The sequence below is a fragment of the Apis cerana genome, linkage group LG5 (genome assembly GCF_029169275.1).
Source record: "Apis cerana isolate GH-2021 linkage group LG5, AcerK_1.0, whole genome shotgun sequence".
Lineage (NCBI taxonomy): Eukaryota > Metazoa > Arthropoda > Insecta > Hymenoptera > Apidae > Apis > Apis cerana.
Window position 1 is genome coordinate 11,654,103 of NC_083856.1, and position 12,438 is coordinate 11,666,540.

General features: G+C 20.1%; 4 protein-coding genes across 10 annotated transcripts; 2 read left to right on the forward strand and 2 right to left on the reverse strand.

Annotated features, from left to right (window-relative positions):
- Positions 1-963: 963 nt before the first annotated feature.
- LOC107997924 (histone deacetylase complex subunit SAP30 homolog) lies at positions 964-2,975 on the forward strand. Of its 5 annotated transcripts, none has more exons than XM_028666724.2 (5): positions 990-1,077; positions 1,502-1,546; positions 1,673-1,776; positions 2,306-2,533; positions 2,691-2,975. In XM_028666724.2, the coding sequence occupies exons 1-5, from the start codon at positions 999-1,001 to the stop codon at positions 2,817-2,819; spliced, it is 585 nt and encodes a 194-aa protein (XP_028522525.2). In that variant the 5' UTR covers positions 990-998; the 3' UTR covers positions 2,820-2,975. The 5 variants fall into 5 exon arrangements, with proteins under 5 accessions (XP_061931313.1, XP_028522525.2, XP_016912363.2 ...); XM_028666725.2 differs by lacking the exon at positions 990-1,077 and adding an exon at positions 1,079-1,097; XM_062075329.1 differs by having other exon boundaries at positions 964-1,077; positions 1,502-1,776.
- LOC107997779 (exosome complex component RRP45) lies at positions 2,966-5,773 on the reverse strand. The gene is made up of 9 exons (XM_062075327.1): positions 5,324-5,773; positions 5,130-5,224; positions 4,688-4,910; positions 4,306-4,523; positions 3,999-4,226; positions 3,777-3,910; positions 3,605-3,684; positions 3,403-3,532; positions 2,966-3,326 (listed from the first exon to the last, which is right to left on the reverse strand). Exons 1-9 carry the CDS (start codon positions 5,387-5,389, stop codon positions 3,262-3,264), a joined length of 1,239 nt encoding a protein of 412 aa, XP_061931311.1. The 5' UTR covers positions 5,390-5,773; the 3' UTR covers positions 2,966-3,261.
- LOC107997910 (putative high mobility group protein B1-like 1) lies at positions 5,773-9,433 on the forward strand. Of its 2 annotated transcripts, XM_062075328.1 has the most exons (8): positions 5,773-6,700; positions 6,815-6,843; positions 7,406-7,488; positions 7,758-7,932; positions 8,077-8,195; positions 8,276-8,418; positions 8,486-8,660; positions 8,729-9,433. In XM_062075328.1, exons 4-8 carry the CDS (start codon positions 7,824-7,826, stop codon positions 8,789-8,791), a joined length of 609 nt encoding a protein of 202 aa, XP_061931312.1. In that variant the 5' UTR covers positions 5,773-6,700; positions 6,815-6,843; positions 7,406-7,488; positions 7,758-7,823; the 3' UTR covers positions 8,792-9,433. The 2 variants fall into 2 exon arrangements, with proteins under 2 accessions (XP_061931312.1, XP_016912341.1); XM_017056852.3 differs by lacking the exon at positions 6,815-6,843.
- Positions 9,434-9,503: 70 nt separating this feature from the next.
- Positions 9,504-12,388, reverse strand: LOC107997909 (alkylated DNA repair protein alkB homolog 8). Of its 2 annotated transcripts, none has more exons than XM_017056851.3 (7): positions 11,773-12,388; positions 11,467-11,698; positions 11,213-11,335; positions 10,890-11,087; positions 10,398-10,783; positions 10,155-10,310; positions 9,504-10,080 (listed from the first exon to the last, which is right to left on the reverse strand). In XM_017056851.3, exons 1-7 carry the CDS (start codon positions 11,872-11,874, stop codon positions 9,523-9,525), a joined length of 1,755 nt encoding a protein of 584 aa, XP_016912340.2. In that variant the 5' UTR covers positions 11,875-12,388; the 3' UTR covers positions 9,504-9,522. The 2 variants fall into 2 exon arrangements, with proteins under 2 accessions (XP_016912340.2, XP_061931310.1); XM_062075326.1 differs by having other exon boundaries at positions 10,398-10,720; positions 11,773-12,351.
- Positions 12,389-12,438: the final 50 nt, after the last annotated feature.

The following is a 12,438-nucleotide window of genomic DNA, read 5'->3' on the forward strand; positions in this document are numbered from 1 at the left end:
TATATATATTTCTAATTAATAAATTATTTTCTTTTATTTTCTGTATTATCGAACAATTAAATAAAAAGAGTGTTTTTTTATTAAATATTCTGAGGCATTTATATTCAATAATCTTTGATATAAAAAAATAATTATGCATTATTATTTTTATTATAAGTAAATAATATTAATAAAAAATTTTTAAATTCATTTTAAAATAAATATAATATTCTATTTTTTTTAAATTACATTTATCATGTTTTTTTAAGAGAAGAATTAAAATAATATAATAAAAATTTATAAATACATTATATAGATGAGAGAGGAAAACAAGGGAAAAGAGAGAGAGAGAGAAAGAGAGAATTTATAATATAAAATATTATAAAATAATTGAAAATTGCACATTATATTTAATATACTCTGAAATATCTACAAATTTTATTAATCTTAATATAATAACAATTATAATAATTTTTAGAATAATATATGTCAATTTGTTCATAATAGATAGTTTTTGCCATGTTAAATTATTTTCATTTATGTTTTTATATGTACATTTAATGTAATTGTTGATTTATAATAAACAATATATAAAGAAAAAGAAACTAGAGTTTATTAATTCTAGAACTTCTTATATACATTTTTTTTTAAAACATATTACTTATTATTTATCACATTGTTTATCTTTTGTAATTTATAAGATTAAAAATTAAAAATATCAAATAATATTAAAAAATATAGAAAATTTTAGAAAATATATATAACAAATTTGATAATAAATTGAATAAAAAATTAAATAATTGTAATAAAAAAAATAAATATATAATAACAACAAAATATTCTAATGAATCAGATTATATATATATATTTATATACATATATATATATATGTATATATATATATATATGTATATATATATATTTATTTATCTTCTATCAGTAGCGAAATATAAAGTTGGTAGAATTGAATTTTACTAAACAGGCATTTCTCAAAGTTAAGCCATATCGTTTATGTGCATATGCACATAGTATATAAATATATGCATGTATACATATTTACATTATGCATATATATGCATACATACTTCAAACAGTATTGTATGAGTCAATGTAGATGTGTAAATAATAAAACGCGGTGAAGTGCTGTAGCAGAGAACTTTAAAGAAATTTGTAGAAACATAAACGTATTATGAAGAGATAGTAGTGTTAAATGTTTGTCTTGTAACAAAATTTTTAAAATATTTATAATAATATATACATAAAATCAACTCGTATGTTAAATTGTTTGAGAGAAAGAAAGTGAAATGTTATATGACATCGTTTAACATTGAAGTCTTCGTAATACGCAAACTCTAATATTTAAATTATCGATTTCTTATTTGAATCTTTACATTAAATAAAAATTTTTTTGCACTGGCAATTGAAATATAAATTTCTTTGAAGAATTATCAATAACAAATGAAATTCAATGAAAAATTATGAGTGTGAAAAGTAGACATCATCGAGTATATTTTACTTTCAGTCACGCTGTTTTTTGACGCAAACACATACATCAAAAGATATCGAGGTTGTTAAAGTTCTAAATACTCTTCATACCGATTTAGTTGATGTTAAGAATAAAAAAAAATGAATGGATTCAGTACCGGTGAAGAAGATTCCAGAGGAGCTGCTGATCAAATTTGTTGCCTTGTAGATGAGGGTGAACGATGTACTCGGCCAGCTGGCAACGCTTCTTATAGTAAACGTATTCAAAAAACTGTAACTCAGCGACGATTAAAACTTAATCTTGATCAAGTGGTAAGATGATAATAATAAAAAATTATATTACCATACATATATTTAACTTTATTTTGAAATTTCTTCCTTGATTTTATGTTATATTATGTTGTATATCATTCATACAAGTTATTTTTATAAAATAATAGATATAATTTTAGTATTCATAATTTATGATTTTCTAAAATTCTTTAGAATCTTAAAATGATTAGAATTATTAAATATATTACAAAGTCATATTAATATAAATATTTATTAAATTTTAATAATATATCCATATAATTAAATATTATGTATAATTTAAATCACATATATATTTTAAATATTTTAAATATTTTAAATCACATATATATTTTAAATTAATAAATAAAATAAAAATAAAAATAATTTAATGTTTTTATATTTTATATTTTTATTTTATTAATATTTCTTCAATTTTTTTTTTTGTAACTTTTTATATAAATAATTAATTTTAAGAAATATTTTTAAATACAAATCTTATTATATATAATCATAATAATATATCATTATGTGTCTCATTTATCATTAGGCACGTCATATATACATTTGTGATTACCATAAGCAAGTAATACAATGTGCAAGATCTAAACAACAACAACAACGTAGACGCAAGGATTCAGAGGAAGATTCAGGTGAGACAGATAATGATCTACCTGAAGTTGATCTTTTTCAATTACAAGTTGGCACATTAAGACGGTATAAAAGACATTATAAAGTTTCCACACGTCCAGGTTTAAATAAAGCTCAATTAGCTGATGTAAGTATATTGGTATATTAAGTATAAAGAATATTATTATACATTTAAGAAATTATGCATATTTCATTATTAAATCTTCATATAATATATTATTAATGATAAGTAAAATTATAATATATATATATATATATATATAAAGTATATTCTTTATTTTCAGACACTTATGAAGCATTTTAAAACCATCCCTGTAATTGAAAAAGAAGCATTAAGTTTTTTTATTTATACAGTAAAAACTAATGCCAATAAATTGGATCAAAAAAATGGTTTAAGTAATGATACAACATAGCCTAGGCTTCATTTCAGTTTTGTTATTGTAATAATATTTTATTAGTAAGATCAAAAATATATGTATGGATTTTTACTTGTTAATAGGAATAGGTATTTTATAAGAACTATGTATAAAATACATTAAGAAATATATATATAATAATATATATTAAAATATTGTTTATTTACTGTGTTCTTTTTATAAGATAAATTTTTATACAATTTTGTTAAAAAAAAATATTTTACTGTAGAAAGAACATTTTTTTAAACATATTTTGAACACAGAAATTTTGTATAAATATTTACTCATATTTTGATAACATTTACAAATTCATTTGAAGACAAATAATAAAAATTTGTAATGATATAAAACTTTGACTACATTCACTGAAAAAGAAATCTTTTATTATTTAATAAAAATGTATATTATATTTTTATTAAATAATATATTATTTTTTCAGTCATTGCATTAAATCTTCTTTATTTAATATTTCAATAGTTTCTTCTTCACTACTTTCATTTATTTCTAAAATAGTAACAATTGATCAATTAATTATTTACTACAAAAAAAAGTATAATAAATATAATAGTATGAAAAATACCTATATTGTCTATAATTTTATTTTCTTCTTTTTTTATTTCATCAGTGATTTCAATATCACTTACTTCTTCTTCTTCTGAAGATTCTGATACATTCCATGTATTAGGTCCACCTTCACCAAATGATGTACTCTATAAAAATAATTTTAAAATGTTGATTTATATTAATATTTAATTGTATTTTGTAATTAAATGAATATTTACTGTATTTGTTATTAACTCAGCAGAACCTTCTCCAGGTTTTAAAATTGTACAATTTTCAGTAACCTCTTTTTCCATGTTAACTTAAAATAAATATAATTATTTAAATATAAATATAATTAATAAATGATTATTGAAACAATTGTTCTCTATTAAAAATCAAAGAATTATTTACCATCAGATTCCAATTTTTCTATTTCATCCCATTTGCGTAATTTGATACTAATACATTCTCTATTCATTGTAGTCAATTTTTTAGCTGTTATACATTCTTTAAAACGATTTCTATTTTCATTATTTTTTTTATACCTAAATATGTTTTTAAAATGAAAGTAATTTAATATTTATAATAATTTAATATATATTTAGCATTTATACAAAATAATAAAAATTTCACCTTGCATTTATATCACTAAAGACTGTTTCTTTAATTTGCTGCACTAATTGAACAGCATAATTTGTTGCATAACTAGAAACTGCTGATATTACATCTTCTACAGTCATAGTTTTTGTTAAATAATTAAAATGTAAACTACATAGTTCTCTATATGAATTTATACCAAGAGTAAGTTGAGCTACTCCAATTCTTTCTTCTAGGTATGTTGGATCCATAACTGTATTTCCACTAAAAATAAAAATAAAAATAAAAATAAATATGATTTTATGAAAAATTTTATTAACATATATGGAATTAAATAGTTAACCTTTCAAATGTTATAAAAGAGACGCATACAGGATAATGATATAATGTTAAAGGTAAAGGATCCTTTTCAGAAAATGGATGAACAATAATATCTTCACCATTTGAAGTTACATCAGGTCTATGAAAATGTGAAAGAGCAGCTAATGTTGCAATGGAAGCACAATCAATTAAATTTCCATCATGATTAATAACATTAATATCAACTCTCAAATTCCATACCTATATTAATTATTAATATTTAATAATATTATATTTAATTTAATAATATTCAATTCTTCATAATTTATTATATATTAATTACAAGAATTTCAATAATTATAGATTATTAAAAATTTTCAAAATTATTTAAAAGAATATATTAAAACTAAAAAGAATATCTTTACCTTTTTATCAGCTATAATACACAAAGATTCTAGATCTATACATTTGGAATCTTGATAACATTTTTCAAGTTGTCTGCTAATTAATATTGAAATTTCAGATTGTCTACCACTATCAAAATGTTGTGCAGCCATTGGATTAAGTTCAACATTTATATGTAACATTCCTTCATTAGGACGAGAAGTCTTTGGTTGTTGAATATCACAAGTCACTTGTGCTATAACTCTGTAATAAATTTGTTATTTTATATTATTATATAATATTAATATTTTTTTAATATTTAAATAATAAAATATTTATATATATAAAATAAATATATAATCTATAATTGATATTTATTGATCAATATCAAATATAGAAAAATTTTTATGTGTAAAAAAATAAATTTTAAATGTTATAATATTTTTAAAAGATTGTCACACATTAAATTGACATTAATTTTACCTCGTTTGACCAAGCAAAACCATACAACTACCCCAATTAGATGCAAAATAAATTTTAACAGGTCGTGCTTCCAATAAACTTCTACCATCTAATCGCTAAAACACATTTTAATAAATTTTTAACTTTTATTTTATAAAGTAAAATTTATTTTATTTATTATACATTATTTTATAAAGTAAAATATGATTACATACTATTCCTTGTTCAACTGATTTATTTACAAAATTTTTTTCACAATTTGATAATAGAATTTCCTTCATGATTTAAAATATCTATTTATAATAAAGATATATGTAGATTTTAAAAAAGTATAACCTTTAATTCAAATGATGTAATAATTATATAAATTTTATATTTTATTACTTTATCACTATTTATGATTATTTATAATATAAATTAATTTTCTTTTTCATATTAATATAATTGTAAATAAAATATAAATATTTTTAAACACTATCCCATTTCATTTTTTATTATCGACATTTATTCTCACAACATAAATTTATTAATCGATATTTTATTTTCGAGATAATCGATTTAGAAATAGATTATATATATTATTTTATCATTATGAAAAGTAATAATAGAAAATAATAAAGAATAATTAAAATTAATTAAGAAAATTTAAAATTACTAATTTTATTTATAAATATCAAATTTATTATTATGATATGTAACAAATATAATTTTTATATGTGAGATTATATATTTATTAATATATTAATTTAATTAATTTAAGTTTAATATTAATTTAAGTTTAAAAATTATATATAATTATTAATACTTTTTACAATTTTTTACAATTTCTATATTTTTTAAAATAATAATCTTAAATAATGATCTTAATTAATTAATGTTTAAATATGAAAAATATACATTTATTCAATTAAAATATAAAAGAATATATATTAAATTGATTTTCGTTCTTATAATATATGATTTCTTCCAATCGATATTGCCTGAAAATATAATATATATTGATAACATTTGACATCATCATTCAACGTATGAACGTCCCTTAATATTTTTTATTAAAAAATTGTTTTTTTTGATTCTTTTTAAATTTTAATGTGATTTTATTAATTAGAATCGAAATACTGAAATAAAATATTTAATAACAAAATAATAATTTCAAGATATTATAAAAGTAAATAATATTAAAAAATTGATGTATTAGTTACGCGCTCGCGCGTATTATATATATATATGTACACCACACAAGTGGCCATGCCCGGTCATATCTGCTTCAATCAGCTTAGTTTATACGATCTGTTTTTAACGTTGAGTCTTGTCGTTAATAATCCGAATTCTATGATTCAATAACTGACGAATATTGTATCTGTGAATTTTTAAAACTTCACATAATCTTAATTTTAGTGTTTGGTAAAAGTTGTATTTAGATATCATACGCGTTTCGTATATAATGCTGATCACGGTACGCGTGATATGTACGGATAGATACATATAGATAGGGCCGATCTGTGGAATGGATGCTTAATAAGTTACGTTTCGCGTTGCTTATAATCATTTTTCTCGAAATCTTTTATAACGTTTGCTTTTAGTTATTGTTGGTAAGTTGTATTACCATTTAAAAAGCATATCTAATTTTATTTTCACTTCTATTGAGTACTCTTTCATTTTTCTGAGTAATGCATCGTAAGATAGCTTTTATATTGTTGTTGTAGTAGCGATTGCCTTTGTACGTCATCTGTAGGTAAATATCTGTTACATTTATCTCTCTTTCGTTACTTATATGCTTTAATGTTTCCAAATATTTTATTGTTTTCTTTTTTTTTTCGTTAATGATATTTTTTTTTCTTTTTTTTAATGTTTTATATTTTTAATATCTGGTTTTTCAAAAAAGTATGTGTGTTACGTTAATGTATACCATTTTTTGATTGACTTGATGAAAAGTTTCGGTGTTTTTAGAATTTTTTGACAAATTATAACTATAAAAAATATATAAATTTACATAAAATATAATTTTATTACATGAAAGATATTATATTTAAATAATAAAAATCAAATATTTATAAAATTTAAAATTGTTTTCTTAACACTGTAAATTATATAAACAAATAGTAAAAAATTTTAAATAAATTATATATATAATGTTAAAATATACAATATGTTAATCAATATTAAAAATTAAAATCAAATTATAAATTTATATTTTTTGTATTAATTGTTGTTTTGCTAGAAAAAAAATATATATTATGTTTATTATATAGTTTACATTATTTTAAAAAATTTTATATATTTTTATGTTGCTGCAGAACTTGAAACAATTATCAATGATGCTGTTTTATTAAGGTCATGACAACAATTTGTTATGTGCTTTCTATAAATTATATTTGTGGTAAGTAATAATTAATATCTTACCATTATTATAAACTTTTATTTAAATGCTTTATTTATTATTAGAAAAAATTGATATAAAAATATATACTTTATTTTATATATTTTAAAAATAAATAAATAATTATAGTTGATTTATAAATTATATCATATATTTATCTGATTTATTATTTTATATTTTACATATTTTTTTTATCTAATTTCAATTTTTTTATATTAATTAAAATTTAAAATAATAAATTAATAAAATATATAAAATATTATGTGTAGATTATTGTGGTTTTGGATAAATCATTCATTTCTTGGTCAAAACATTATAAAGAATTTCATACAATTATGGAATCAAATGATAGAAAAAATGTTTATCTTGCAAAAACGGGTGATAATTCTTTGAATTCTGGAATGAGAGACACAATGATTGTTGGTCAAACAAATATGACACAAGGTGAAAAATTTATTTAATATATTTGAAAATTTTCATTAAATATTCATATAAATATATTCATATAAATAATATAAGCATAAAATTATAATATTAATCAAAAAATATACAATTATCTTATAAATATTTATTGATTAATTTTATTAGAATGTGGTGAACCTGTAATGAAACCTGGAAATGTATCTAGTGTTTCAAATAATCAAGCAAAGTGGTCTAATACACAAAGTAAAAATTTTATAATCAATGCAGTTCCAGTAAAAAATGAAGTAAATTTTTATAAAATAACATTGATAGTAATTTATATATATTTAAAATACATATTAATGAAATTATATTATATTTTTAGATCGTTCATCTTGAAGATGGAGCACATTGCAACAAGAAAATGTATTATTATGATAGACATTATACTGGCCATGAAGAAACAGAGAGACCAACACGTAGAGGAACAAAAAGATACAGAGATAAAGATGCACCTAAAAGAGCATTGTATGTTGTATTTGCATATTGATTAATATTTTGATAGTTTAATATTTGTTTATAAATTTTATTTTAGGTCTGCCTTTTTCTATTTTTGTCAAGAGTTACGTGGAAAAATGAGAGAATTACATCCAGAAATGGGAGTAGGTGACATTGCCAAAGAGCTGGGTAAATTATGGATGAGTACAGATCTTCAAACTAAATCAAAGTATATGGCAATAGCAGAAGAAGATAGAGCCAGATATGAAAGAGTAAATAATTTATTAAATTTTTTTATTAATTAAAAAATAAAATTTTTATTAATTTTTTATTTTTTAAGGAAATTATTGCATATAATAAAAGAGTAAAAAACTATGACCCTGAAGAAGTTGGACCTGTATAAGTTTTTAAATCTATTAAAAAAGAAGGGACAATGTATTTTGCCCTAAGACAAGCACTCGCCAATTAAAAATGTATAACAATTTTACAAATAGTTTAGTATTGTCAATTGTTGTATATATTATGTACACTGTTGGCATTAACAAATCTGAAAAAAAATTATAAGCTACCATATTTGGTTATAATTATTTTTCAAATAGTATTTGAAAGCAATTATTCTACATTTATTTTGTAATTGGATATTATTTTTTGTGAATAAGGTGTGCTAATATATTTACAAATGATACCTAATACAAGTAATAATATTAATATCAATAGTAATAATAATGAAAATAATAATGAAAAGTATGATGCTGATAATAATAATAATAATATTATTATTATTATTAAAAAATGATAATGATAATCTATATTGCTATTAAATATGTTATACACAATTGAAGCACAATAGCAAATAAAAGTCAAGCAGAGTGAGCTTTGTACAGTGCACTTTTCTTGTCTAATTATGCATTATTCATGTTTATAATGATAAAATTAGATATCAGGGACTATTTATATCTAAAACCCTGTATAGAACACATATTCCATGTATTTTGTTCTTTTTCCAATAAAGATAAAATCATTTAAAGCATTTATAATCCTTAAATTCTTGTTTTATTTTTTAAACATTATTTTTCAAATTTTATTAAAATTGTGAAAAGGTATAATTAACATAATTTTTCATTAGAAACTAATTTATTTGATTATTTCACTCTTTTTTTGTAAAATTACACACCAATTTCCTTGATCATAATATACTTCATTTATTGTAAAAGTTGGTATTTCTAAACATAATTGCGACAATTCATTTTCTTCAAATACATGATAATATCTAAGGAAATTTCCTCCTCCTTTTCTTTTCCATGGAACAAGCATGTCATTGCAAATAAATTTTGTACGATTTTCATGTATTGGTAATGTTACACCATATTTTGTTAACTTTTGTGTGCATGAAATATTATCTTTTTTTTTAATTAAATTATATCGTAAATAAGCTGTTTGGATAGAATCTTTTTCTTGTTCTTTTGCCCACACATAAATTAAACATTTTCCATTTGGTCTAAGAATTCTTGCTAATTCAAAAATTGCTTGTTTCCGTCGTTCATGAGTTGAAAGATGATGAATTACAGCTATACATATTATTGCATCCATACTATTATCTTTATAGGGTAAATATAAACAGTCACATAGGAATATTTCAAAATTTTTACTCCGACATATTTTCATTAAATTATAACTTCTATCACATCCAACCTATATTATTAAAAGTTTTTATTATATAAAAATTATATAAAATGTAATTATTATATAAAATGAATAATTCATACCTTAAATAAATGTTTATCTTGATAAAGATATTTACCATTTCCACATCCTACATCTAATAAAATATCACCTATTTTTAAAGATTGAAGAAATTTTGATACATTGGGCCATTGTTTATATCTTGTTTCATCAAAATGATTTGAAATTTTATCATAAACCTATATGAAAATGCTTAAATTTATTCAATAATTTATTAAATATAAATAAAATCATATAATGAGTAAAAGATATTTTATAATACATACATCATGTACATAAGAGGTTTCTATTCCTAGCGCTATTTTATTATCAATAATAGTAGTAGAATTATTTTGTTTTGTATCACAATATTCAGGAAAATTACAACAACAATCACCCCTGTGAACTTTTCGAAATGTAAATGATACTCTTGTTCCTCGTGATTGAGTTGTTATTCCATTTGAAGTTTGTACTATATCATTATGTCTAGGACAAATTCCATGTGACCATGCATAACGAGCTTCTCCTGACATAATTAATAATGAACGTGGAGGTAAAAAAAGAGAAGCTTTTTTATTTTCCTTTTTAAAATTCATTATGCATGCCGAACCTAATGATAGTGATAATATACTATCCTCAAAAACACTATGTGTATCAATATGAGATGGAATACCTTATAAAATATAAAATATTAAAATACGAAAATATGAAAATGTAAAATATTATGATTCTAATTATAATGAAAAGATTAATATTAATCATTAAAAGTTAAAATTTACCTTGACCAGGTAAATAATGATTAATTGTTAGTTGATCATATTCATATGGAACATTATGATATTGTTTAAATAATATTTGTAAAAACTGATAATTTTTAGGTATAGGTATAATAGGCTTATCCAGATCTACTTTATTTGTATCATATTGAAATTCATATCCAAAATGTTTAACTTTTCTATGTTTTAAGTCTGATAGTTCTAAAATTTAAATAAAAAAAATTTATATTTAATAGTTAAATTATTAAATTATTAAATTTAATTATTAATTATTTAATTTCTAACATAATATTTTTTTTATATAAGAGCAATCAGATTTTTATTACCTTCATTATTCCAAGTAATTGTACTTAATAACATTTTTTCTTCTTCTTCAGTTATAAAATCTTCAATTAATTTAATACCAGAAGGTAGATTTAAAGACCATTCACAATAATTTAAATCAGGAACTAAAACAAAAATATAATATTAAAATATTGAAAATGTTTGTATTTCTTTGTTTGTAGATGAACATATTATATTTTCATTAATACTTAAAATTAAAATATATTCTATATATATTTTAATGTAAATTGAATACCTGATTCTGTAAATGTTGTATACAATGGTGTATTTTGTCCATTAATTTTAATGTTACCATGAATTTTGTTATGCACATATATAGCATCTTCTATTGAATAAAATTTAATAAAACAATATGACTTATTTGGTAACATTATTAAATCATATTTATTAACAAATAAATTTATCACATCTTGTAATGTTTTTCTTTGTAATCCAGTTACTAATCCAGCATTGCAAATCATTATATACTATAATAAAATAAAATGATAAAATAAAATATTTTCAATGTTTTTATAAATAAATCTCATAAATAAATATTAACCTGTGTAGGATTATTACAACATTTAATATTCATATCTCTAAGAAGTCTATGATATGCTCGTTTTTGTTTACGATAACTTTTTTTAGTTAATTTATCTTCCATTATTTTTTAATCTCTTTTTTATCAATTTGTTAAATTAAATAGAGACGAACCATAGAATAGATTAACCTTAATTAAATTTAGTTTTATATTGTATATATCGAATAGAACAGCACTTGCTTATATATTTATCATTTTAATATCACTTTCAACATTATCGATTGAATAAAATATACTATAGAATAAAATTTCAATATATCCAAAAATATGTACACTAATTATTTCATATATATGCAGATTATAAGTATACGATAAGTCTTATAAATAATTTTCATTCTTAAAAAAATTACAGAAAACTTTTTTATATCTTCTCTTAGGTTATATTATTCTAATATAAAATCGAAATCTCTGATAAGAAAAAATTTTAATCTAGATTTATAATTTTATATCAGGAAAATAAAATTGAAAAAAAAGTGATATATAAAATTTTTCTCGAAACTTTGATACGAAATATAGAAATATAAACTATTTTTTGCTATAAGTTTAATAAAAAAAGCAAATTAAACCTTAGATAGTAATGCCATCTCGTGTTTAGATATCAAAAACTTCTTTAAACTTTTTATTAAT